This window comes from Heterodontus francisci, chromosome 7, assembly GCF_036365525.1.
Source record: "Heterodontus francisci isolate sHetFra1 chromosome 7, sHetFra1.hap1, whole genome shotgun sequence".
Classification (NCBI taxonomy): domain Eukaryota; kingdom Metazoa; phylum Chordata; class Chondrichthyes; order Heterodontiformes; family Heterodontidae; genus Heterodontus; species Heterodontus francisci.
This window is the reverse complement of record NC_090377.1, coordinates 59,618,380-59,644,879: the sequence shown is the minus strand read 5'-3', so window position 1 is coordinate 59,644,879 and position 26,500 is coordinate 59,618,380. Positions and strand designations below refer to the sequence as shown.

Sequence of the window (26,500 nt, the reverse complement as noted above, 5' to 3'; positions counted from 1 at the left end):
TTGATTGTACAATGTTCAGTACCATTTGCAACTCCTCAGATACTGAAGCAGTCCATGTCCATATGCAGCAAGACTTGGACAAAATTTGGGCCTGGGCTGATAAGTGCCAGGCAATGACCATCTCAAACAAGAGAGAATCCAAACATCTCCCCACGACATTCAATGGGATTACCATCGCTAAATCCCCCACCAACATCCCGGGGGTTACCACTGAACAGAAACTGAACTGAACCAGCCCTACAAATACTGTGGCTACAAGAACAGGTCAGAGACTGGGAACTCTAACTCACCTCATGTCTCCCCAATCCTGTCCACCATCTACATGGCAAAAGTCAGGAGTATGATTGAATACTCTCCGCTTGCCTGGATGAGTGCGGCCTCACAAACATTCAGGAAGCTCAACACTATCCAGCACAAAGCAGCCTGCTTGACTGGCACCCCATCAATCACCTTCAACATTCACTCCCTTCACTACTGACGCACAGTGGCAGCAGTGTGTACCATATACAAGATGCACTGCAGCAACTCACCAAGGCTCCTTTGACAGCACCTTCCAAACCCACAACCTCCATCACCTAGAAGGACAAGGGCAGCAAATGCATGGGAACACCACCACCTGCAAGCTCCTCCACAAGCCACACGCCATCTTGACTTGGAACTATATCACCATTCCTTCACTGTCGCTGGATCAAAATCCTGGAACTCTGCTCCTAACAGTACTATGGGGGTACTTGCATCAGATGGTGTGGTGTGGTGGGTGGGTGGGCCGGCCGGTAGGCCCCTCATTAGCATTTGCAAGGAGCCCAACTGTGATGCCTGATAAATGGGCTGACTCAGGAAGCGGAGAGGAGGAGAGCTTTCACTAATGTTAGTGCTGGGCTACTTCCCAAGATGTTGGAAACCAGCTGATGTCACAATCAGCTAAAATCTGGTTGTTTCTACTGCACTCACATGGAAAGGTGCAAAGAGGAGATCAGATGTTTGTGGGGATGGAATAGTGGATCGTTCCTTTCCTGTTAACCTATAAGGAGGCGATGGGTTGTCCCAGAATCAACCCAAATAAAATCTACCAGAAGTGCCCCCTTTTTAAAAAAAAACACAAGAGGGGTGCAAGTAATAGAATCCCAAATCTCACAAAACAAATGAAACTTAAATAATATTTACACAATCCATTACACATCCTGGACCCTTTGGTGCCCAATTATGAAAGACCTCAAGGATTATGTTGTTATGAAGGGGAGGGAAGAAGTGAAATTTTGTTTGATGGTTTAGGCAGGAAACTGTCTGTGGGCATGCAGATGAGACCTGGGGGAGTCAAAAATCTCCCAGGCCTCAGGCTGCCAAGGTCAGGTCAGTTGGCCACCTGATTTCCAACCAGAGTTTAAAAAAAAAGGAGGCTTAACAGTCTGTTAATGTACTGAAGAAATGCACTCGGAGGAGAAAATATAGAAGTAATGAATTAGTAATGAACTTGCCTTTCCTGCATAGGATACACAGTGCTTTGTGGTGTTATAGGGGATTTTAGGTTCAGCCTGGTCCCAATAAGTGAAGGTCACGGAAGACCCATCTGACCACTTGAACAAGGCTGGAAACTCATTACTTCTTAATCCAGTCCACAGTTTGGATCTGTAATCTAAAAAAAAACTTACGTAATAATAGCTAGAGAAATTAAATGGAGATTTATATTTTACAGAAACTTACATTAATCCTGGGATAATTTAGAGAATAGTTAATCAAATAGCATAATTGAATTTTGATATTTGCATGTGAAGTTACACAGACTTTAACCGGGAAATATTGTGGCATATAAGGTGGTAATGAACACCTATCAAAGGTTTAATTTTAGAAATCTGGACAATGTCAACACAATGGCAATAGCTATGTTTTGAAAAAAATATTGTAAATACCACCGAAACCGGGCTGTTCATCGTATTTTTTTAAAAATCAAAGATTAAGATATTTGACAGCTGCAAGCACCTTTCCACCTTTAAGTAGAGTACTAACCTTGACTTGGGAAATCATTGAGACAACACAGAAAATCAAAGACAGAAGAATGCATTGTGAATTTCAGTGTCCTAGGCCCAACCTTTTGGGCCTTTTGGCTAAGATCAAGTGTAGTATCTGTTCTCATCAGTACTTACTTGGCAGAGGAGAAACCATGATCAGTGGCCTTTGATCCTGGGTAAGCTTTGATTAAAATGGCTACAACCAATCTTCGAGCTTCAGGCCACGGAGTGCGTAACACTGTTCGGGTGGTGGTGAAGGACAAGGAAGGAGATGCACCGGTTGATCGCACCTTCTTCAACAAGAAAATTCTCATCGATTGCTGTGGATTCCAAGCTACGGACATCTTCTGCCTGCAGGATTTCCCCAGCAGTGGATATTTCGACATGACGTTCAAGAATATGGCGGGATGCATGAAGTTCCTGAAGGCGTTCAAGGAGAAAAAGGAATCTGGTGCCGCTGTCGATCCTCACAGTGAAGCCGCTCTTCACGCTTCCGTCACAACGTGACCGGTTGGTGACGATTCACCTCTACAACCCCCATGTTCCGGTGGTGGATGTACTCACCTTTCTCGCCAGGTACGTCGAGGTGGCCGGCAGCAGCACTGATGTCAAGGACCCTTTTGGGATTTGGACCAGCAAGCGGCAGGTCAAGGTGACCTTGAAGGTCGATGCCAATGGAGCCATCATCCACCCTCCCTCCAGCTTCGCTATCAGGGGAAGTCGAGGCTTCTTGGTCTACGCTGGGCAGCCCAGAGTTTGTCGCACCTGTGGCAAATCTGGTCACGTGGCAGCTAACTGCAGCACGGTTGTCTTCAAGAACTGCAAGCAGGAAGGCCATCAGACCAAGGACTGTAAGCAGAGTAAGTGTTGCAACTTGTGCGGTGCGGCAGGCCACCTCTACAAAACCTGCCCCAAACGCTGCCTCAGTTATGCTCAGGCGGCAAGGTCCAAGGAAAGGCCGGGAGAAGGTATGACTAAGGCATCCGGTGCTGGAAAGGAGACAAGCAACCTTCTCCGCAGCGAGGAAAGTCTACCTGAGAAGGAGAAAGGGGAGGCAGCTGAAACCAGTGACCCAGCACCTACCCTGCTCCCGGAAACCCCTCCTCCACAGACAGAATCAATGGAAGAGGAGGCAGCAGATGAACAAGCAGGTCAGTGGCAAGTGGTACAAAGGAAAACCACAAAAGAAAAGACCTCCAAAAGCAGAACAGGCCACCACCCAAACCAATGGCAAGAGGAGGCTACCGTCTGAGACAGACTACAGCAGCTCCTCTTCACTGGACGAGGAAGTGCTGGAACAATGGCACCTTCAAAAGAGGCGGCAGAACTCAAAGCAGCTGGAAGATAAAGCCCCCCAGCCCCCGGGCACTGGAAGCTGTGATGGGCCCGGCGTGCCCCAACCCCAAAGCGCCACACCTAGCGACATGGCCCGCGCATCCCAGCTCCGGGACACCGAGAGCAAAGACACATCTGGTGTCCGGGAAGCCTGGAGCAGTGATGTTTTCGAGGAGAAACAGAGGGCAACAGCAGAGGACAGCCCAATCTCTGCTGCCTACAAGACCCCACCGATGTAACCCCAGCCGAACAAACCCTGGGTTTTCTGAGCCCAATGTACGTGAAACAGCTTGCATACACTATGGGTATGCAGGAACATCCCGAAGGACTGGGACTAGCAAGGACAAATGGTATGGGAAGCAACAACTAACTTTAAAAAAATGGGTATAAGGATTGCTTCAATTAATGTGCGTAGCATTAAATCCACTACGCGATGTGTTTCAATCTTGGATTACCTCGCCAAGGTCAAAGCCGACCTACTGTTTCTGCAGGAGTGTGAAATACCACACCGCAGCACCTACAAGCAATGGTTGCAATGGTGGTCCCACGGGCCATCGATCTGGTCAGGGGGTAATCATTCCCGTTCCTCCGGCCTGGGTATTCTGCTGCGGGATGTAACTTCACCATCTCTGAAGTTAAGGAGGTGGTGGGCGGTCACCTCCTCGTAGCAGATGTAATGTACAACAATGCTCCGCTCCGGTTGATCAATGTGTACGCCCCGGTTCAATGCAGCGAGTGGCTGACCGTCTTCCAGCAGCTCCCACTGCTGCTGGCGACGTCCAGGCCGGTCATCCTAGGTGGTGACTTCAACTAAATCATCGATGCAGCTGGACGATCCGGCAGAGACGACAGCAAACTGGACGACGTCTTCAGCAAACCCGCAGACGGAGCGCAGCGTAGATACACCTGGTCAAGATTGGACGTGTCTGCCCGTTCCAGGATTGACTTCCTGTTTGTGTCCCGTGCTGTCACGGTCAGATCCACCGACGTCAAGTCGGTGTTCTTCTCCGACCATTGCCTCTTACTGGCCGACTGTCACTGACAGGACGACCAGCGGGTTGGCAGGAGGATATGGAAGCTCAATGCTACACTGCTAACCCCAGAGAATGTTGAGGAACTCAAAAGGGATTACAAAGGTTGGAGAACCATGAAACCCCTCTTTGAATCTCCAGTTCACTGGTGGGAAGCGATCAAGGAGAACATTCAAGAGGTTCTTTATCCTCAAAAGGTGTTCAGAGGGTGAGAGAGAGAGACAGAGGGAAATGTCCCGGCTCCAGAAAAGTATGCAAAATCTGCTCTGGCTGCAGTCGATGGGGGTCGAGGTCAAGGAGGACCTCCATGAGGTGAAGATCCAGCAGGCCTCGCTCTTTGCCACGGAGGCCTCCAAGATCATTTTCCGGTCCAGAGTCCGCTCCATTGAGCGGGATGAGACGTGCTCGCGTTACTTCTTCCAAAAGGTATGCAGAGAGAGCTCTGTGATCAGCAGCCTGAAGGAAGAGGATGGCTCGGTAACGTCTTCGCAGTCCGACATACTAAGAATCAGCAAATCCTTTCATGCTGGGTTGTATGATGTGAAGCCCAGAGACAGCAGAGCCTCCCAGTCCTTCCTGTCATCGATCACAGAGGTCTTAGATGACGTCAGGAGGGAGAGACTGGACAAGCCGCTAACTCTGGACGAGCTGACAAAGGCCGTCGAGTCCTTCGAGACGAGTAAAACTCCCGGATGGCTTACCGGTTGAGTTGTATTCGGCCCTGTGGGACTGGGTCAGCCTGGACCTGCAGGAAGTATACGAGAGTATGCTCCTGGCCGGCAGCATGTCAGAATCCATGAGGAAAGGCATCATCACCTTCATCTACAAGCGGAAGGGAGAAGAGGGCAGAAATCAGAAATTGGAGGCCCATCTCACTGCTTAATGTTGATTACAAGATTCTGTCCAAAGTTATAGCCAGTCAAGTCTGCTCTGGAGTTGGTGATCTACCCTGATCAGTCCTGTACTGTACCCAGCAGGAAGATCTCTGATAGTCTCGCGCTACTCAGGGATATGATCGCCTACGTACAGGACAGGAGGGTGGACACCTGCCTCATCAGCCTGGACCAGGAGAAGGCTTTTGACAGGATATCATACACCTACATGATGGACGTGCTTTCCAAAATGGGGTTTGGGGAGGGAATCTGCAATTGGATCAAACTGCTCGACACAAACATCATTAGCGCAGTCTCAATCAATGGGTGGGAATCAGAAAGTTTCCCGATCCAATCTGGAATCAGACAGGGGTGTCCTCTCTCCCCTGTCTTGTTTGTTTGCTGTATTGAACCCTTTGCTGAGTCTATTCGGAAGGATGCGAGCTTAAAAGGGGTGACAATCCCAGGCAGTGGAGGCACTCAGGTTAAAACCTCCCTGTACATGGATGACGTCGCCGTCTTCTGCTCGGATCCGTTGTCTGTGCGCAGACTGATGAGCATCTGCGACCAGTTCGAACTGGCCTCGGGAGCCAAGGCTAACCACGGCAAGAGCGAGGCCATGTTCTTTGGGAACTGGGCTGACTGATCCTTTGTCCCCTTCACCGTCAGGTCAGACTACCTGAAGGTGCAGGGGATATGGTTCGGATGGGCAGGGGCGTGCACCAAAACCTGGGGAGGAGCGAGTAGCCAGGGTACAATACAAACGGAGCATGTGGGAGCAGTGATCTCTCCATTGTGGTAACAATCTGGTCATCAGGTGCGAGGCGCTCACGTTGTTGCTGTACGTGGCGCAGGTCTGGCCCATACCCTACTCCTGCGCTGTGGCGGTCACCCGAGCCATTTTCCTCTTCATCTGGGGATCCAAAATGGACCGTGTCCGGAGGGACACGATGCTTAAACCTCTGGATAAGGGCGGGAAAAATGTACCCAACATCGCCCTCATACTGATGACTACCTTCGTGTGCGGCTGCATCAAGCTGTGTGTAGACCTCCAGTACGCAAACTCCAAGTGTCACTACGTTCTGAGGTTCTATCTGTCCCCGGTGTTGCGAAGGATGGGCCTGGTCACATTGCCGCGGAACGCTCCATCCAGTTGGACGGTGCCGTACCACCTATCCTTCGTGGAGCAGTTTCTGCGGAAAAACACCTTTGACCACCAATCCATCAGACAGTGGTCAGCACGGAATGTCCTCAAGGCCCTACGCGAAAAGGAGATGGTGGATCCTGTCGGATGGTTCCCCGAGCAGACCGCCCAAGTCATTTGGCGGAATGCCTCATCACCAGAACTTTCAAACAAGCACCAAGATGTAGCTTGGCTAGTGATGAGAAGAGCCCTCCCCGTCAGATCCTTCCTGCATGCCCGAAGTCTCACCTCCTCTGCACAATGCCCTCGTGGTGGCTGTAGTGGGGAAGAGACGGTTGCCCACCTCCTTCTGGAATGTGCCTTTGCAAAGCAGGTGTGGAAAGAGATGCAGTGGTTTTTGTCGAGGTTCATTCCAAGCAGCTCGGTAACACAGGATTCTGTGCTCTATGGACTGTTCCCAGGGACGCACACCGAGATAAACATCAACTGCTGCTGGAGGACTATCAATTCGGTGAAAGACGCCTTTTGGTCTGCCCGAAACTTGCTGGTCTTCCAGCGCAAAGAGTTGTCCACGACCGAATGTTGCAGACTGGCACATTCCAAGGTCCAAGTCTACGTGCTGAGGGACGCACTAAAGCTTGGAGCAGCCGCAGCAAAGGCTCAATGGAGAAAGACCACTGTGTAAGGTCCCCCCACCAAGCTGAACTGAGGGGCTGGATCCATGGAAAACCCCTTGAACTGTATCGGGAAAATTTTCGTTTGCTGTAAAATGTATATGGCATGAAAAATGAAATGGAAGGGTTGTGAGGCAACTCACTCCTACATTGAAGGAAACTGACCTCCTTTGCACGGTTTGTAATTTTTGACTTGGTGCTGTTTGGAACGGTTTTGTCATGTATTTTTCTTTTTTAAAACAGATTTTTATGAATAAAATATATTTTGGGACAAGAAAAGTTCTAGGCCCAACCAACTTCAGCTGATTTATCAATGACCTTCCCTCCATGATTGCAGTGTTCGGTCCCATTTGTAACTGCTCAGATAACGGCAGCAAGACCTAGACAAAATTCAAACTTGGGCTGATAAGTGGCAAAGAACTTTTGTGCCACAAAAGTGCCATGTAGTAACTATTGACCAGAATCTTAACTGGAACAGCCATCTAAATACCGTGGCTACAAGAGCAGGTCAGAGGCTGGAAATTCTGCAGCGAGTAACTCCCCTCCTGACTCCCTAAAGCCTATCCACCATCTACAAGACACAAGTCAGGAGTGTGATGGTATACTCCCCACTTGCCTGATTGGCGAGTTGCTGCAGGGCATCTTGTAGATGGTACATACTGCTGCCACTGTGCACTAGTGATGGAGGGAGCGGATGTTTAAGGTGCTGGATGAGGTGCCTATCAAGCAGGCTGCTTTGTCATGGATGATGTCACGCTTCTCAAGTGTTTCTTGAGCTGCACTCATCCAAGCAAGTGGTGAGTATTCCATCACACTCCTGACTTGTGCCTTGTAGATGGCAGAAAGGTTTTGGGCAGTCAGGAGGCGAGTTACTCGCCATAGAATACACAGCCTTTGACCTGGTCTTGAAGCCACAGTATTTATGTGGCAGGTCCAGTATTGGGTCAATGGTAACGTTGTTGGTCAGGGATTCAGCGATGTTAATGTTGTTGAATGTCAAGGGGAGATGTTTAGATTCTTCCTTGTTGGAGATTGTCATTGCCTGGCACTTTGTGTGGCACAAATGTTATTGCCACTTAACAGTCCAAGCTGAATGTTGTCCAGGTCTTGCTGCATGTGGGCATGGACTGCTTCAGTATCTGAGCAGTTGTGAGTGAAACTGAACATCCCCACTTCTGACCTTATGATGGAGGGAAGGTGATTGATGAAGCAGCTGAAGATGGTTGAGCCTAGGAAACTACCCAGAGGAACTCATGCAGCAATGTCCCGGGCTGAGATGAATGCCTCAAACGACAGCCATCTTCCTTTGTGCTAGGTATGACTCCAACCAGTGGAGAGTTTCCCCCTTGATTCCCATAGACTTCAATTTACTATAGCTCCTTGATGCCATACTCAGTCAATTGCTGCCTTAATGTCAAGGGCAGTCACTCTGGATCAAGACTGTCACGAGGTCTGGAGCAGACTGGCTCTGGCACAACCCAAACTGAGTACTGGTGAGCTGGTTATTGCAGAGCAAAAGCAGCTTGATAGCATTATCCATGATACCTTCCATCACTTTGATGATCGATGAGAGGAGCGCATTTGATGTAGTCTACTTGGATTTTAGCAAGGCTTTTGACAAGGTCCCATGTTGCACAGTGGTCACAAAAGTATGATTCCATGGGATCTAAGGGCAATTGGCAAGTTGGATCCAAAATTGGCTCAGTGACGGGAGGCAAAGGGTAATGGTTGGGTGTTTTTGTGATTGGAAGGCTCTTTTCAGTGGGGTTCTGCAGGGCTTGGTTTCTAATCGGCCCTAATCTTTCCTTAGTTATCCCCTTGCTCTTTATGTATTTATAAAACATTTTTGGACTTTCCATGATTGTACTTGTCAATAATTTTTCTTGCCCTCTCTTCGCTTTCCTAATTTCCTTTTTAGTTTCACCCCTGCACTTTCTATAGTCCTCTAGGCTTTCTGCAGTATTCAGCTCTTGGTATCTAACACAATCTTCCCTTTTTTGCCCCATCCTACCCTGTATGTTCTTTGTCCGGTGGGAGGGGGTATGGTGGCGAAGAAAGGAGGGGTCTTGATTTGAGAATCCAAACTTTTTCTTTCTGGAAACATATTTCTTCTGAAATCTACTTCTTCCTTGAATACCTCCCAAAATTCTGACACTGATTTACCTTTAAGTAGCTGTTTCCAGTCCACTTTTGCCAAATCACATCTCAGCTTAGTAAAATTGGCCTTTCCCCAATTTAAAACTTTTACTCTTGGTCTTTGACTTTTTCTATAACTGTTAAATGTAACTGAATTATGATAATTTCCACCAAAATATTCTCCCACTGTTACCCTTCTACCTGCCCAGCTTCATTTTGTAAAATTAAATCTAGAATTGCCCCAGCTCTTGTTGGACTTGCTACACACCTGCAAAAAAATGTTCTCTTGAATGCATTTTAACAATTCTGTGCCCTCGCCCCATACCCTTTGATCCCTTTAGACCCAAGAGCTATATCTAACTCCTTCTTGAAAACATACAATGTTTTGGCCTCAACTGCTCTCTGTGGTAGCGAATTCCACAGGCTCGCCACTCTCTGGGTGACAAAATTTATCTTCATTTCAGTCCTGAAAGGTTTACCCCGTATCCTTAGATAGTATCCTTAGGGGGTTCTGGCCTTCCCCACCATCGGGAACATCCTTCCAGCAGGAACAGGCTACTGAGTTGGATGATCAGCCATAATCATAATGAATGACGCAGCAGGCTCGAAGGACCGAATGGCCTACTCCTGCTCCTATTTTCTATGTTTCTATACCTTTTACACTGAAATTATCCCAGTTAATATTAGGGTACTTAAAACCTCCTATTATTGCCCTATTGTTTCTGCACTTCTGAGCAATTTGCCTATTTGTTGTTATATCTCCTTCTGACTGTTTGGGGATCTATAGTATACTCCCAGCAGTGTGATTGCCCCATTTTGTTCTTCAGTTCAGCCTATATGGTCTCATTTGATGACTCTTCTAGCTTATCATCCCCCCACCAACAGCTGAGATTGTTTAATATGGGGACCACTCCTCCTTTTCTATCCCCCTCTCTATCCAGTCTGAAAACTCTAAGCAGGAATGTTGAGTTGCCATTCTTGCCCTTTAAGCCACGTTTCAGTAATTGTTACGACCAAGTGTGAAAGGTGTCTCGGGGTCCCTCTCAGCCTTCACTTGGTCTTACTGTAACAGGGTTTAATTTTAAACACACCATGTTTTTAGCTCCCCCTTGGTGAATCCTTGTTCACTGTTTTCCAATTATAAGGCAAAGAAATCAACACAAACAGGTTTTCTTAGGTTTAAAGAAGAAAAGTTTAAATTTACTAAACTTGAACTCTAATTCGATTGACGCCTATGGATACACGACATGCCCACGCTAGCATGCGTACACGTTACACGCATGCAAATAGAGACAGAAAAGAGAAGAAAAAAAAGTGGAAAAGTTTAAGGCAACATCTGAAAAGTTTTTGTTACGGTTCTTCAAGCTCATTGTAGAGTCCTTGATTGTAGGTATATCTTGCATTTTGTTAGGGCCCAGCATTCTTCTTAAACCTTGCTCGCTGTAGGAGACTTTTCACCCCTGGGGTTCATGTGTCTTCAGTGGATTTGGAGTTCCATGAGAAAGAGATGGGAGCAGACAGGAGAGATCTTCTCAGTCCAGGAGCAAACAGACACTCTCAGTTCAAACTGTTGTACAATTCGGAAAAACTCAGGTTGCCAAGCAGGTTAGTCATGTGACTAACTGGTCTGACCATGTGTTGGATTGTATCACCTTAGCAGTCTCTGGAATGCTCCTCTTACACACAATACCTGGTGATCAAGGTCCATTGTGGGTTGAATGTGTCAGGGAATGGTCTTTTGTCCTTCCAATCACCATGTTAATATGCAAATGTCTTTTCCAGCTACGGCTGATCTGTTTAACAAGTCCTTTCTTCACTCCAGTAACAGTCTAACATCAATGTTCATGACAAAATTAATGTGCCTCATTCTTGGCAGGTGGCACCCTAGCATGCCAGTAATAGATATGATACTTCCAAGTGTCTATCAGTGCTCTCAGCTCATCAGCCTTGTTCACTAGACTCCTTGCATTGCATTACACATCACTAATCAGTGGACAACACCTTTGTTGTATATTTTCTAGCCTTTATTTTCTCTGCCTTCCAAAGTCACTTACTAATTTCTTGCCTTCCATCTCTCCCTTCTCAATCTATGCACGGATTCCCAACCCTCAATCCCTGCACAAGTTGGAGCCTTCCTTATGGAGTCCTCTGGTTGAAGAAAGGTGTATTTTTTTTTTGAGGAGGGAGCTTTGAAAGGGAGAAAGACAGTACCTATGGAGACAATCATTTTACAAACAAAACTTATGCTGTAATTTCCATCTATGTAATTGCTTTCACAAATCACAGACTTGCAATACGGGTGATTCTTTAGGGTCAGTTCCTTGTAAACAGCATCAGCTTTTAAGAAGTTGGTCAGCTTTTGCTAGCTTTCCAGGGTGATATGAATACATGTTTGGTCAGGTTTAATCTAGGCTTGTTACACTATTTTTGCTGTTGGGAAAAAGATTATGCTTACTCTTACCTTTATGAAGATTGCTGACAACCAGCTCCACATCTGCCAATGAATGTATGCTGATCAATTGACTTTTGTTGGATTTACAGGAACTATCTGCATCATCCCATTTCAACTCTTTCTTGTGCATATAAAAGCAGAAGCCATTGTATGCAAGCCAGTCAGCTTCACATTCTGTACTGGAGTACTTCCAAGGATCTGATAATAAAAGCAGCCAGAATAAATTTGTAAATTTCAAACATCAACTTCTATCTTATTTTGTACAATTTCCTTCTTGTATATTAACTTCCTAAGAAATTAATGTTTGGCAGTCATTCGTAAACAGTAGGCTACAAATTGTTTCTCATTGTGCCCATGTTACAGGTGTAAATCTTGGGACACAACATCCCAGGCCCCAAGGATGCTTGAGAAACATCCAACCTGAAATTTGCTCCAGCCATTTTCTAGCTATTCAGGATGGCCACCTTACACATTAGACCTCTTGCATATTCTAATGAAGGACCTATCATCTGTTTAAGGACTGTTACCAGGAATCAGGTTGCCCTGATCGAAGCAGGCCTTGTGCCTACTTCATTCAGGTTTTCAGGATCTGTGGAGCCAGGAGGAGCTGCAGTACTTTCAATGGCCACTTACAGCTGTGATTGACACCACCCATACCCCACCCCCAACCCCCCGCAACTGTCCTTTACCTGCCCTGCGATTTATTGCAGGGGTTAGCTGTCAGTGGAGGCAGCTCACCATGATGAAGCCTGAGGACCAATTTCTTGTGACCCTTGGGCCTCTGTGTTTGGTTGCAGAGATTGTTCACGTACCTATTTGGTGCTTTAAACATGTCTTAAGAATTTCTAGACTATTAAGTTTAATCAGCAAAATAAACTACAAAAGAACAAATATTTGATGACCAGAGCAAATTTCAGAAAATACAAATTTAGCTTTGTAAGTTTTAAAAGAGAAAAAAGCTCTCAAAATTAACTTTTCATTACAATGATTCTACCCTATCAAGACAGAGAGAATAAAACCAATCTTCAAAAAGAAAAACATGGCTGAAGTAATGAGATTGCACAGCCACCAGTGAACATTTAATTATTGCTAGTAATTCACGTAAAGTGCTAAATGGGATATATTCTAGTGAAACATTAAGTTTTATCTACTTGTTATTTTATTTTTCTTAAATAATTCTGTAACTGGCGGTGCATGGTTTCATGTATCCCTTAAGCAATAATCCAATCGAGAATCATTTAAGAATTAATATAATTAAGTGAGGAAGTAGGCCAGTGGTGTGGCTGGTTGTTGCATACTGTAGTATATGACTTGGTTTTGCAACTTGTGATGCATCACATGGCAGGTTAGCAATGTAAGAACATCGGGAGAAATGCCAAGTCGAAGTAAAGCAGTTCCATAAAGTGAAAGCAATTTACTTTGACAACTGATATGCACATTTAACTGGCTTTTTGGAAAAGAGCAGAGACTATTTCCTGTCTTCTGACCCATGAAAAGATGTTTTAAACATGTATTTATGTGGGGATAAATATAAAAATAAATTATACACCAATAAATATACATATATATGAGCAAGTCATAAAATATTAGAACTTTGGATTCATGACAAGATCACTGGAGTTCAGTCTTGATTGGAAAAAAAACCAAGTTTGAAGCCAGAGGGTACATTTACACAGTTTTAAATAAGGTGTGCAGAGAAAAGAGTGAGTGATGAGGGCCATTACTATGTACCTTAAGGCAACCAACCAGCTCCCAGGAGGCAGGTTAGTCACATGATTATAATGAGGTTGGGTGTCTCAGATTTAACTTTGGCTGGCCTCATTTCCTGGGCCTTGGAAAACCCAACAGCTAAAGGGAGGCAAGGACTGCTTCATGGAAAGGGTAAGCACCAACAAGTCGTGCTGTAAAAGGCAAAAAGGAGTAGGAATGCTTCCTCCCAGTTCACCTCTTCCCTGCTGCAATCAGAAAGCCTCCCTCCCTACGGTTACCAGCAAGCCCCCCCACCTCTCCCTCAGCCCCAGGATCAGCAACACCTACCTTCCTCCCCCCAGCCCACTCCTTCTTACCACAAACCCAGCCACAGGCTCCTACCTGCTCCTAGGTTGCAGCCTCCTCTAGCGCATTCCCCGCCTAACACACAACCATGTCTGTCTGCCAGACTGGCTTCCGGGCAGGGAATGAGCTGGGGAAAAAGGACACAAGCTGCGACATTAAAACTGCACAGTGTGTGGGGAAAGCTGGACATCCAGGTTTCCTAATGAAAACTCCTCCAGTCAGCTCACAAATCCCACCCCAATCAAGATTGGGGCCAAAGGTTCAATTTTGTTTGTCAGCATTTTTTTTGTAAAAAAAGACAAAAAAAAAATTGAATTTGTGACGCAAGATATTTTGCAAGCTCTGAAGATGCTAAAAAAAAAACTAAACCCAGGGAAGAATCTGGCCGCACTCATGTTAAAACAGAACATCTGACGTGAATGGCAAAACGGGCTTCAGAGCAGTTTTTTTTTTTAAAAAGTCCTGTTAATGTTTGGAACACAGCACAGAATAGTTCTTGAAATTAAGCTAAAGTAATTGAATAAAGACAACCTCAGTCTCCTCACGTTGGTGAAAAATAGAGGCAACACAGATTTCCATACCAACACATGCATGTAAAAGGTTTGGGAGTCTCCTGCAAGCGAAGCTTTGCAGCTTTAATCGCCATATTCTGGGTTTAATGCACAAAAAGGAGTGGAAAATCCATATGTGTACATACAAAATGACACAATTTGTTGTATTTCTCTATTTTTTTGTTTCCAGTATACAACCCAACACATAAGTAGGGATTTCCAATTATATTCAAACAAGTTCTGCTTACCTCATTCATCTATTTCAGATCTCAGTTTTTTGTAGATTCAATAGAAGTATCTCATTGTTACTCTGCCCCTTTTTCCATTTCTCTCCCCCAACCTTTCCATGCGTCCAGTTTTGCCAACTGTATAAATGTGGGTTTCCTCGAGCAAGGATGGGAGCTTTTGCCCCTCCTATGTCTTAGTTACTCTTTTTTCCATTACACTCTCCATACACTTTCTAATTTTCTATCAATGTCTGTATTTATTATGCTCTCCATCTACCTGGGTTTCTCTTTTTTTTTTGCTGTCTTTATCTGATAGAGCACATTATCGGAGGGAGACTAATTAGATGAGTGCCCCTGGTGCTTTCTGTTATTCTACTAACATTGCTCAACTGTATAGTTTTCTTAGTGAATGCTAGCTTTTTCTTTCACCAACCTCTCCGAACCCCATTCCCCCACGCAATTGATCAGTATGCATACTATTTCAGTTGCCACATTGCTTCTTGGACCCTGATCAGCATGCTGTACAAGATGTTCCTCTGTTATTCAAAGATCAGAGATGTGCAAGATTTATTAGTCCCACATCAGGGTCCCCGAATGCCTTAAGCTGACCATCCATGTGACGTGTCTCTCCCCCAGGTGAAATGTTTTCTCTTCCCTGGCTTGTATGCTCCAATTGATTTCCCAATAATTCGTTACTAAATAGGATGCAAGAATAACTTTGCCCAGAATGTGGCAAGGTTTATGACAATTTAATTTATATTGTACATTTGCAGCTGGGGTCATCAAGTTGCTTGCATTTTGATATATAGCAATTTACAACAGTCACTACACTTCAAAGTACCTCATTGGCTGTAAAACACTTGGGGCCATCTTGAGGTAGTGAAAGGTGCCATATAAATTCAAATCTTGCTAACGTCTAAATAATTCCGTCCCATGTCCCTAGCACCATTTTGTCAGTGGTTGTGCCAATTAAGATAGCCCAAACAGATATGTCTGACCAAAAGAACAAACAATTAAGAATAAGAGATCAATATAAAAGCAAAATACTGCGGGTGCTGGAAATCTGAAATAAAAACAAGAAATGCTGGAAATACTCAGCAGGTCTGGCAGCATCTGTGGAGAGAGAAGCAGAGTTAACGTTTCAGGTCAGTGACCCTTCTTCAGAATAAGAGATTAATCAGTAACAGACCAGGAGGAATTGATTTCACAAGAATGTGAAGCAATAAAAGAGTTTAATCCCTCAAATGTTCTATGGACTTTGCCAGCTGATCAGGACTTGAAATGGACCAAAAGTTCATTCAATAGAACAAAAGAAAGTATGCACTTTGAGGGCGGTGTTCATTTGTACCCTGATATTCGATTGGAAGTCCGTTTATACAGGTGTTAAGGCCGAGCTCGGCAGGATGATCAAACAGTTGACCAAACACTGATTGCCAACATTCATCATGAGGAGCAGCCACTTGGTTGATTTTACCAGAGGGCTGCTGACACACAAAACCACATCGTAAAGCCCGAGGGCACTGAGAGGAAAAGAAAAGCAAACTACACTTACCATTTGACACCATCCTTGTCTGATTGAATGGTTTCTTGCATACATATGGTAGGGCAGCTTCACAGGGGCTAGTTTGCCAGCGACCGTCAGACTCAGAGTCCATAATAGCACAGCTGGATTCCTCAAGATGATATAAATCAAGTATACCTAAACATTAATAAGTTGCAAGGTTTTAGCTGAGATGTCTCATCATTATCTGGGAATAACTATTTAGTTGGTTTAGTTTCAGAGGAGCTTGAGGTAAATTAAAAGTGTGCACTACATTCTACATCTTCATTAAATGATCAGCTCACCATGACCTCATGCGCTGAACGAGATGAACAGGATGGTCGGCATTATGGAAGAGAACAGCAATGAAAATGAAATGATGGAAGACGGAAACAAAAATCAAAAAATAGTTAACTGGAATAGGAGAGATAGAATAACAAAAAAAAAATCTAAAAATCAATAGACAGAAGAAGAAATAAAATCAATGATTTTAATAATGGGGGGACAGAACAGGGAAAGGAGAATAAAGATGAGACAAAAAGTGCAAGGGCAGAAAAGGAAAAAAGGCCTTTTCTGTAACGCTCAGGTTGACTTCATGTAATCACTACGAAAACCATTTTTTCTTCTAAACCAAAAAGCATCTAAACATATATTTTGTTGTGAATAGTTATGGTGATGTGCATTCTGACTGTTAGAGTTCAAATCTCTCGTCTCCGCCAACTTTCTGATATTCACCACGTATTTTGTTCCAACACAGCCTTGTAACTGAAAAATATTTACCATCGTCCCAATTAGCAAATACAAGAGGCGTTCCATCAGACCACTGCCAGCCACCAGCCATGTTCAGTTGATTCAGACCAATCCACATTTTCTTCGGAATATTTGGTTGCTCTATTAAAAGAGCACATTAATTATAACGAAACATGTAGAAATATTTAGTTCGGGTAACATTTAAGAGCTTTGGTCCAAACATGTTGAGGTGGTTAACATTTTTGCATATTAGAAGATGCTGTAGCTGTTTCTAGAAAGTTAGAGTTTAAACATGACAGCTTGGCTTCAATATTTAGCAGGAGGCAGGGAGGGTGTTGGGGAAATGAGGTAGTGTAGAGCAAACCAATCAAGGCTGGGGACACAAAGGTCCTGCTGAATTCAACGGCAGGACCTAAAAAAAAAAAAAAATTTCTGTCCGGTTGCCAGTTGAGACTGGGTTGGTGGTGGGGGAGTGGGGGGAGGGGGGTCCATGATTGCAAGACAGCCTGTAGATCAAGGCAGGGCTGGGATGAAGTGAGAGACTGCAATCAGCAGGGGAGAGGCTAAAGGCTTTGAGGGTCAGGGGAGCTCTTGACTTCTGGAGGCGGAAACTCCTGCTTCCCTTTTGCTGTTGGGTTCCCCCAAGGCCTGGCAAACATAACTGGCAACAGTTAAATTTAAAATTAGGCTCCCAATTGGAGGTGGAGGCCTGATTTAAACAAGTTAGTGGTGAAGTGTCCTGCATCCCCAAGATGGGACACTTACATGTCTCAAAACCCACCACTGTTTAAAAAAAAAATTGCAGCGGGAGTGGGTTCCCGTTTAAAGATTTAATCTCTCTCTGAGCTTCTCCCATCTGTCATGGTGAGGTTAACATCGAGGCTTTTGGGTTCGAGTCTCCGTTTCAACTGCAATTTGAACTTACAAAATATCACAGGACGAGGGGAGTTGGAAGAACTGATATGACCCTACAGCTAGATAATACTTGTTAGCCAATTACCAACCGACATTGATAGCTGTCAATGCAGAAGACTGTGGCCTGAACCATTCTACCTCTTCAGGTGAGAGCAGGTAGCATCAATGGAAGAGCCATAAAAAGAAAAATACCATAGTACTATATTATATATAGGAGATACATTTGCCGATGTTTGGATGCCACCTAGTGTCACAAATAAATTATTTATAATGTTTCAATAGAAAAGCTAAAAAAAAAATTAGAATCTGTCAGAGCTCCTGTACTGTAACTATTCCAAGGTAGGCAAATGGTGAATTATGTAGAAACTACACATGGAAACAGGCTGTTCAGCCCAACAAATTAGTGCTAGTGTTTTAGCACCATATTAGCAGTAGGCCTAATCCCATGTGCCCACTCTGCTTCCCTATCCCTTTAACTCCCTGGCTGTCACTGTTGTAATAATAGTAACCTATTTTTAAAAAGTTAATATGGCTTCTCCTTCAATCAGCAACTCTGGTTATGCATTCCACAGCCTCCCAACCCTCTGTGTAAAGAAAAGTCACTCCAGTCTCCGCTCCAAACTTAATCCTTTATGCCCATCCCTTTTTTTAAAACCCTGAATCATTGGAAACACCGTTTGTTTCTACTTAGTTTATTCCATCCCTTCAGAATTTTAAGCACCCATTAAATCACCTATAATCTAAATCTGATTAAGTGATAATGGCCCCAATTTTTCAGAATTTTTCTCTGCATTCCTATTTCCTCATACCAGGCACCATGTGAGTGATTCTGTGGTGTATCCTCTCTGTTACTTCAACATCTTTCCTATAGCATGGAGCCCAAAACTGCAGATTTTATATAGATACATAAAATCCAGTATTTCACCAGTTTTTTTAATGCCATACCCACTTAATGTGCTGCTTTTAATGTCTTGGAAATCTGAACCCTGAATTCCTCTGCTTTGCCACATTAGCCAACCTTCACCCAAAGTATTATTACTTTTTTTATATAAATCAAAATAAGTTGCAACATAGCCAACTGCTACAACTAATCTGGGCTGAACACGCTACAAAATTTTAACTGAGCATTATCAAATTAGTTTGGTATTTTGGATGCAACATTCTAATCATAATTTGGTCTACATTTTCACAATTTGCCAGTATTAATGTAGACTAAGTCATGGATGGAATGGAACAGCAAATCTTGGTGTGTTTTGACAGACCACTTCATGCATGTCCTGGATAATTAAACACGAACTCACCAGAAATGTACTTTTGTACTTGTGGATCAGCAACACTCAGTAAATCTGCTCCTTGACTCTGACAGGAAAGACGAGCCTCATTCCATGAGAGAAAAGACTGAAAGTTAAACTCGTAACAAGTCTGTTCTGCACTATCTTTCTCCCAGAAGGTTTTGCATTCAGTATCTGTAAAACAGTGAAAGAGAATTTACTTTCATCATGCTAAATAACCACAACATATATCGTGATACCTGGTTCAATAATTAACTTGAGACAGGGGAAGGAAAGGAGAAAATTGCATTCTAGATAAATTACTACCTCAAGCAGATAGGCAAAAAGCAGTTGCAGATCTGCTGTGTTCAGTCCAAAACAACTAAGTTTTTTTCCAAAAATATACTTAATTCATAAAATTTATAAAAGTACAATGTAACAGTTGAAATCTGACATCACAGTGCAATACAGTTCAATTTCTTTCAATACAGTATGTGGCACGGAGGTGCCTCACTGTACTTCCAATAATTACAGGTTATATTTACAAAATACATTTTATGTCAATCATACTGTCAGGCGGGTTTGACACGGGTTCCAGCCCCTCAGTATACTATTGCAGGAGGTGGGGTTCAATTGTGGCCTTTCCCCATTGAGGCTTTGTGGCGGCTGTCCCAAGCTTTAGCGTGCCCCTCAGCACATAGTCTTGTTCAGTCCAAAAAAAGCTATAATGCTAATAAAACCAACACATTTGTCAGTAAGCTGTTGTCACAGAAGTTCTAACAGACTGCTAGCAATTTCCCATCTCGTCATCATAGCGAAAGGGGGCAATTTTTTCACATTATAATAACTATTTAGAGTTAAAATGACGGGGATGGGAGAAGAAAATAAAGTGCTGGGACGCACAGAAGTGGAAAATTACAAGCCTCATGTCTAAACAGAGATAGATCGTGTTCAATTTTGGGAAAAGCCAACAGTATTCAAGTATTTTCACCTTTTTACACAGCATTCACATATGTGCAGATGCAAAAAAAAGACTCACTGTAGTTTGTACACAGTGGCAGCCACCTTGTTTTTCATAGTACAGCCCCGATAACCCATTGCTGGATTGTTATTTACCCCCCACCCCCGCACCCACCACCCCTTCAACTCATCAAAAGAAAAGCCTGTTTTATAGCATCTAAAAGTAAATAAGTTATATTTAGAAAAATGGCAAAAGGAATTGTAAAGTTAGGTAGGTGTGCGGTATGGATGATACAAGCCTTCTTCGATCTACAAGACAACCAGGATCAGTACAGTGGCATGAAGTGTTGGATGATTGTGCTGCTCCAAGTCAAACTGACCACTCTCTCGAGCCTCAGTGTGGTGCAGAAAGCAGTCACCCCATGGGCAGTTCGTAGACGGATTACGGAAGCGGTGTTCGACTCCTTCGGTTTCTAATTGGCGTCAATTGTTTGGAGTCAGAAACTCGATGGAAATTAAGTCTCATTTGCAGATGATACTAAATTAGGAGTGACAGTGGAATCAAGATGCAGTTCAGAAATCCCAGCAAAAAATTGTACAAAAAAAATTTGCGTACAGTACAATGTCAGATTAAATTTAATGTAAACAAGTGTAAACTATTGTATCGAAGAGGAAAAATGGGTGACATACACATTCCGTGGACAGGGTTGAAATAGCAAAGAATGAATCTGAAAGCGATCCAAGAGTCTTAAGAGATGTTGAATGTTAACTAACTAATGCAAAAGTCAGCAAATTCAATAGAACATTGACCCACATAAGCAAAATAGTAGAATAAAGTCAGGAGAAGCTGTGATCCAAGTGTACAGTGCTCTAGTCAGCCCAGACAGTAGTCTATCCAGTTGTAGTTGCTAAGAAGTGAGAAAAGCATTAAATTGCTGGAAGCAATGCAGAGAAGAACCACACTGGTGTCAAACAGCTGGGTGCATTTAATACAGTAAAATGCCCCAGGGCACTTCGTAAGATGGTGTCAAAAGATGTCAAAGATCGAGTCATACAAGGAGAAACCAGGAAAGGTGACCAAAAGTTTGGTCAAAAAGAGATGTGGATTTTTTTTTTAAGGCACATCTTACTGAGCAAGAGACAGCTTGCGCTCAGAGGGGTTTTGAGATGGAATTCCAGAGCTTAGGGCCGAGGCAGCTGAAAGCATGGCTGCCAATGATGGAGCAACTAAATTCAGAAATGCTCATGAGGCCAGAATTGGAGGAGAGCAGAGATCACGAAGGATTGTAGGGCTGGAGGAAGTTATGATGATATAGGTCATGGAAGGATTTGAAATGAAGGATGATGATTTTAAAATTGAGGTGTTGATGGACAGGGAGCCAGCAAGCACAGGGGTGATGGGTGAATGAAATTTGGAGCAAGATACAGGCAGCAGAATTTTGGATGAGCACAAGTTTATGCAAGATGAAAGATGGGAGGCTGGCCAGGAAAGCATTGGACTAGCCAAGTCTAGAGATAACAAAGATATGGATGAGGGTTTCAGTAGCGGATAAGCTGAGGGAGGATCGGAGTTAAGTGATGTTAGAGATGGAATAGGCAGTCTTGGTGATGTTGTGGATTTGCAGTCAGAAGCTCAACTTAGGGGTCAAACACAATACCAAGATTGCAAATGGTCTTAAGACAGTTACCAGGAATGGCAGACAGGGAACAGAGTTTGTGGCAGGCACCAAGGACATTAGCTTCAGTATTTATATTTAGTTGGAGAAAATTTTTGTTCATGCAACATTGGATGTTGGACAAATAGTGCGACAAATCAGAGACAGTTGAGGGGTCCAAGGAGATGGTGGCACGATAGAGCAGAGTGTCATCAGCATATATATGGAACATGATGTGGCATTTTCAGATAATATCACCAAGGGTTAGCATGTAGATAAGAAATAGAAGAGGGCCAAGAACAGATCCTTGGGGATTCAAGAAGTAATAGAGAGAGAGTGGGAAAAGAAGCCATTACAGGCAATTTTCTGACTACAATTAGATAGATAAGAATGGAACCAAGCAAGGGCAGTTCCACCCTGCTGGACAACAGAGGAGCAGCGATGGAGAAAGGGTGGCATGGTCAACTCTTGCCGAAAGCTGCAGACAGGTCTAGAAGGACATAAAGGAATAGTTTATTAAAGGTTACAGTCACAGTCACAAAAACATTTCATTTGTGACTTTAAAAACACAGAATTATGGGAAAGACAGGCATGAATTTGAGAAGCGACAATACATTTAAGAACATTGGAAAGGAAAGGGAGGTTGGAAATGGGCTGATAGTTTGCAGGTACAGAATCGTCTAGAGTTGTTTCTTTTGAGGAGAGGGATGATGACACCAGATTTGAAGCAGGAGGGAGGGGAAAAAGGTACCCGAGGAAAGGGAACTATTAACAATATCAGCTAACATAGGTCCCAGTAAGGGAAGTTGAGTAGTCAACAATTTAGTTAGAATAGGATCGAGGGAGCTGAAGATGTCTACATTATGAGGAAAGACTGGATGAAAGTTAAGCAATGCAGCCTGGAGAGGAGGATTTTGACTTTAAGTCTGAGCAAGACCACAGCCGAGTAAGCAGCTGGTTCTTTAGCAAGCCGAGGTGGAGAGGCACAGCTGATTTTAATGGTTGGGCCTCATTACCATTCCGCTGGCCAACTTCCCAATCAAAACATAGAGGAAGTTGCTGGGAATTGACTGACCGAGCATTACAATCAGATGGCTGGAGTCCAACATCAGTGACCACAGGAAAACAGTCCCCAGCATGAGGCAAGTCTTCAAAATCAAAGGAATTATGGTTCACATCAGTAAAAATGTTAATTTAAGACTGCCATCACGAAGCTCTTCTTCACGCAGTGTTGAAAACACTGAATGAATATTTATAGAGTAATGCAGGCGCAAACCATGGAATCATTTAAGAAATTGGTGAGGAATTATATATTTCTCATGGATGGATCAAGAGCAGTTAAATGGTCTTCCTAATCCATAATTATGCTATGAGAAGTTAGAAAATAAAATTACTCTTTACCTATTTAAAATAGCAATTTTGGCACTGAAATTGCTGTTTTTTTTAAAAAAATGGAAAATACAGAGTGACATATCCAAATACAAAGGAACGGGCGGCACAGTGGCGCAGTGGTTAGCACTGCAGCCTCACAGCTCCAGCGACTCGGGTTCAATTCTGGGTACTGCCTGTGCGGAGTTTGCAAGTTCTCCTGTGACTGTGTGGGGTTCCGCCGGATGCTCCAGTTTCCTCCCACAGCCAAAGGCTTGCAGGTTGAGAGGTAAATTGGCCATTATAAATTGCCCCTAGTGTAGGTAGGTGGTAGGAGAATTGAGGGAAGGTGGGGATGTGGTAGGGAATATGGGATTAATGTAGGATTAGTATAAATGGGTGGTTGACTCGGCACAGACTCAGTGGGCCAAAGAGCCTGTTTCAGTGCTGTATCTCTATAGGACTCTCTCTCTCTCTATGTACAACTTACAAATTGATTTTGACGTTAAAAAAAGACAGGTTTGATATGAGACATGGTTTCAAGACAGTCAGGAACTGCAACGAAATATACCAGATTATAAGGTCTACAGGAAAGGATAGGGAAAATGGTAAAGAGGGAGGAGTGGCCTTAGCTGATGAAGGATGAAATCACTTCAATGATATGAGAGGATATAAAGGAGAGGTAACCAGGCAGTGGAGACTTAATGGTTAGAATTGGGAAATAGCAAAAGGACTTGAGACTGTAGTAGGAGTTGTGTATCGACCCCCTGGTAGCAACTGTGAAGGGGTAGATGGTGTAAGTGCAGAGATTAGACAAGCATGTAGTAAAGGCAGTGTAGTTTTAATGGTGTATTTTAATTAGATTGAGACAAGCAGACTAACACACATCAGAATGGAAGTGAATTTCTTGAGTGTCTGCATATTCTGCAACAATATGCCCTAAAACCAACAAGGGGGCAGGTCACATTAGATTTACTAATGAGCAATGAGCCAGATTTAGTTAACAGCCTAACTGTGCATAAACATGTACCTAATAGCAATCATAACACGATCATGTTCAATAGTGTTCAAAAAGGGAGAAATGTGAAGAGGCTACCAAGATTCTAGATATAAGCCAGAAATTTTCCCTTGTCGGACAAGAGCTGTCCACCGACCGAAAATTCAGTGGCGATCCCGCCAACGTTGGGCCTGGAGATCCAGTCCGCATTTTACGGTCCCCAAGCCCTTAATTGGTCTTAGGTGGGACATCCACCTCACTGCGACAGGAAGTCCCGCCGAATGGAGCTGCTGGCCAATCAGCGGGCCAGCAGCACTTAGTCCCACCTGGAGCGGAGTGGACTGCAACCCAGCTTCAAGAAGAGAAGGAAGGATGGCCCCGGGAAAAGGTAGGTTTTTAGGTTTTTGCCAGGGGTGATCAGTCGGGCACCAGCGAGGCAAGGTGGGGAGGGGGGGGGGGGGGGGGGTCGGATCGATTGGGAGGTGCATTGGGGCTGGTTGGGGCATCAGGGGAGGCCCTCCGTCAGGCACAGGGTGCCAAATCAGGAGGGCCCCCACCAGGCTGTCAGAAAGCTGTCTGCTTTTGTCAGGTGGCTTTTCTCAGGCCTGGGCCGCCCGGCCCTCAGGTGGCTATTAATTGGCCACTAAAGGGCCTAGATTGGCCTGGGGTGGGCGGGCCATTTCCCGCTGCTGCCGCCCCATGGTAAATGGCAGTGGAGGCGGCAGCGGGTCAGGAAGGGCCCCCTGAGCCCCACCACTCTACTTTATACCCACCTCTCCTCTTGGCCACCAGCCTACTCTTTGGGGAGGGGCATAAAAATCTGGCCATAGTTAAAGCTGATTTCAAATGAGGTGAGACAGACTGTTCACAGTAAACTGGGCAAATCTGTTCATGGGTAAAATGACAGATAATCAGTCGGAGGCATTCAAAACAGAATGAGTTAGAGAACCAGTTTGTACTCCGAAGGGACAAGATTTCTACTTGCCATAAAACAATCGTGGACAACTTTTAAAAAAAAAAGAGGTGAGAGATGACATAAAATTAAAAAGGAAAAAGCATACAAAAATGCAAAATGAAAAACTGATCCTGGCAAATGGGAGCGATACAAAGAACATAAAGTGTGACAAAACAGATAGTAAGAGCAACAAAAAGGAAGCATAAAAAGAAACGAGGAAGGGATATCGAAATCAACCCAAACATTTTTACAATTATATTAAGAAAAAAAAGTGGTCAGAAGTAAATGGGTGCCCCTTGAAAACTGATAACTGTGATATTGTCAATGAAAGTAAGGAAATGGCAGACCTGTTGAATAGTTACTTTGCACCCAGTATTTACCGTACAGCAACAGAACAACATGCTGGAAATCACAAGGAAACTAATATTGAATAAGAGAAAGGGGTCTCACCAAAATTAACATAAGCAAAACTACAATAATGAAGAAAATCATGCATCCGAAGAGTGACAAATCCCCAGGGTTTCCATCCAGGGGTTAAGGAAGTAGGTGCAAACATTGCCAATGCCCCTACTATAATCTTCCAAAAGTTCCATCAATTCAGGAACCACACCTTTAGATTGTAAAATTTCACATGCCACAGCACTAAAGAGAATTTAGGGGAAACCAGGGAATTATAGACCGGTTAGCCTACCATCTATATATAATAAAAGCAAAATATTGCAAATGCTGGAAATCTGAAATAAAAACAAGAAATGCTGGAAATACTCAGCAGATCTGGCAGCATCTGTGGGGAGAGAAACAGAGTTAATGTTTCAGGTCAGTAACCCTTCATCAGAACCGGCAAAGGTTAGAAATGTAATAGGTTTTAAGCAAGTAAAGCTGGGGTGGGGCAAGAGATAACAAAAGTAAAGGTGTTGATAGGACAGGGTGACAGAGAATAACTGACTAGAAGGTCATGGAGCAAAGGCAAATGGTCTGTTGAAAGACAAAGCGTTAGTACAGAGGGGATGTTAATGGACAGAAAAATGAACAGCCCCGGCCCAAAGCATAAACAAGAAAAATAAAAATGGGCAGACAGGCACATAGTAAAGAAAAATGAATGATGAAACAAAGTAAAATAAAATAAAAAGTATACAGCAAAAAAAAAACAATAAAAAAGGGGGGCCTGTCATGCTCTGAAATTACTGAACTCAAATGTTCAATCCGGCACACTGTAGCATGCCTAATCGGTAAACCTATGTTGAAATGGCAGGCAACCGGAAGCTCGGGGTCATGCTTTTGGACTGAGCAGAGGTGTTCCGCAAAGCAGTCACCCAGTCTGCGTTTGGTCTTTCCAATGTAGAGGAGACCACATTGTGAGCAGCGAATACAGTATACTAAATTGAAAAAAGTACAAGTAAATCGCTGCTTCACCTGCCTACCATCTAAAGTCTGGAAATTACTAGAGTCTATCATGAAGGATAGAGTGATTCAACACCTTCAAAATTTTCAGCTGATTAGAGAGCACCAGCATGGATTTGTAAAAGGTAGGTCATGCCTGACTAACATCTAATTTTTTTTAAGCAGATGTCGAAAGTAGCGAACAGGGGACTGTCTATGGATGTTA

General features: G+C 43.9%; 1 protein-coding gene and 1 pseudogene across 2 annotated transcripts in view; one reads left to right on the top strand and one right to left on the bottom strand.

Annotated features, from left to right (window-relative positions):
• ly75 (lymphocyte antigen 75) overlaps nt 1-26,500 on the bottom strand; it is a 151,735-nt gene that overhangs the window by 99,499 nt on the left and 25,736 nt on the right. For both annotated transcript variants that reach the window (XM_068035268.1, XM_068035269.1), the window contains exons 4-8: nt 18,990-19,154; nt 16,804-16,914; nt 16,036-16,182; nt 11,660-11,848; nt 1,476-1,633 (exon numbers count right to left, since the gene is read on the bottom strand). In XM_068035268.1, the coding sequence (XP_067891369.1) occupies nt 1,476-1,633; nt 11,660-11,848; nt 16,036-16,182; nt 16,804-16,914; nt 18,990-19,154 (770 nt within the window). The remainder of the gene's footprint in view (nt 1-1,475; nt 1,634-11,659; nt 11,849-16,035; nt 16,183-16,803; nt 16,915-18,989; nt 19,155-26,500) is intronic.
• On the top strand, nt 2,083-2,213 carry LOC137372447 (U2 spliceosomal RNA; annotated as a pseudogene).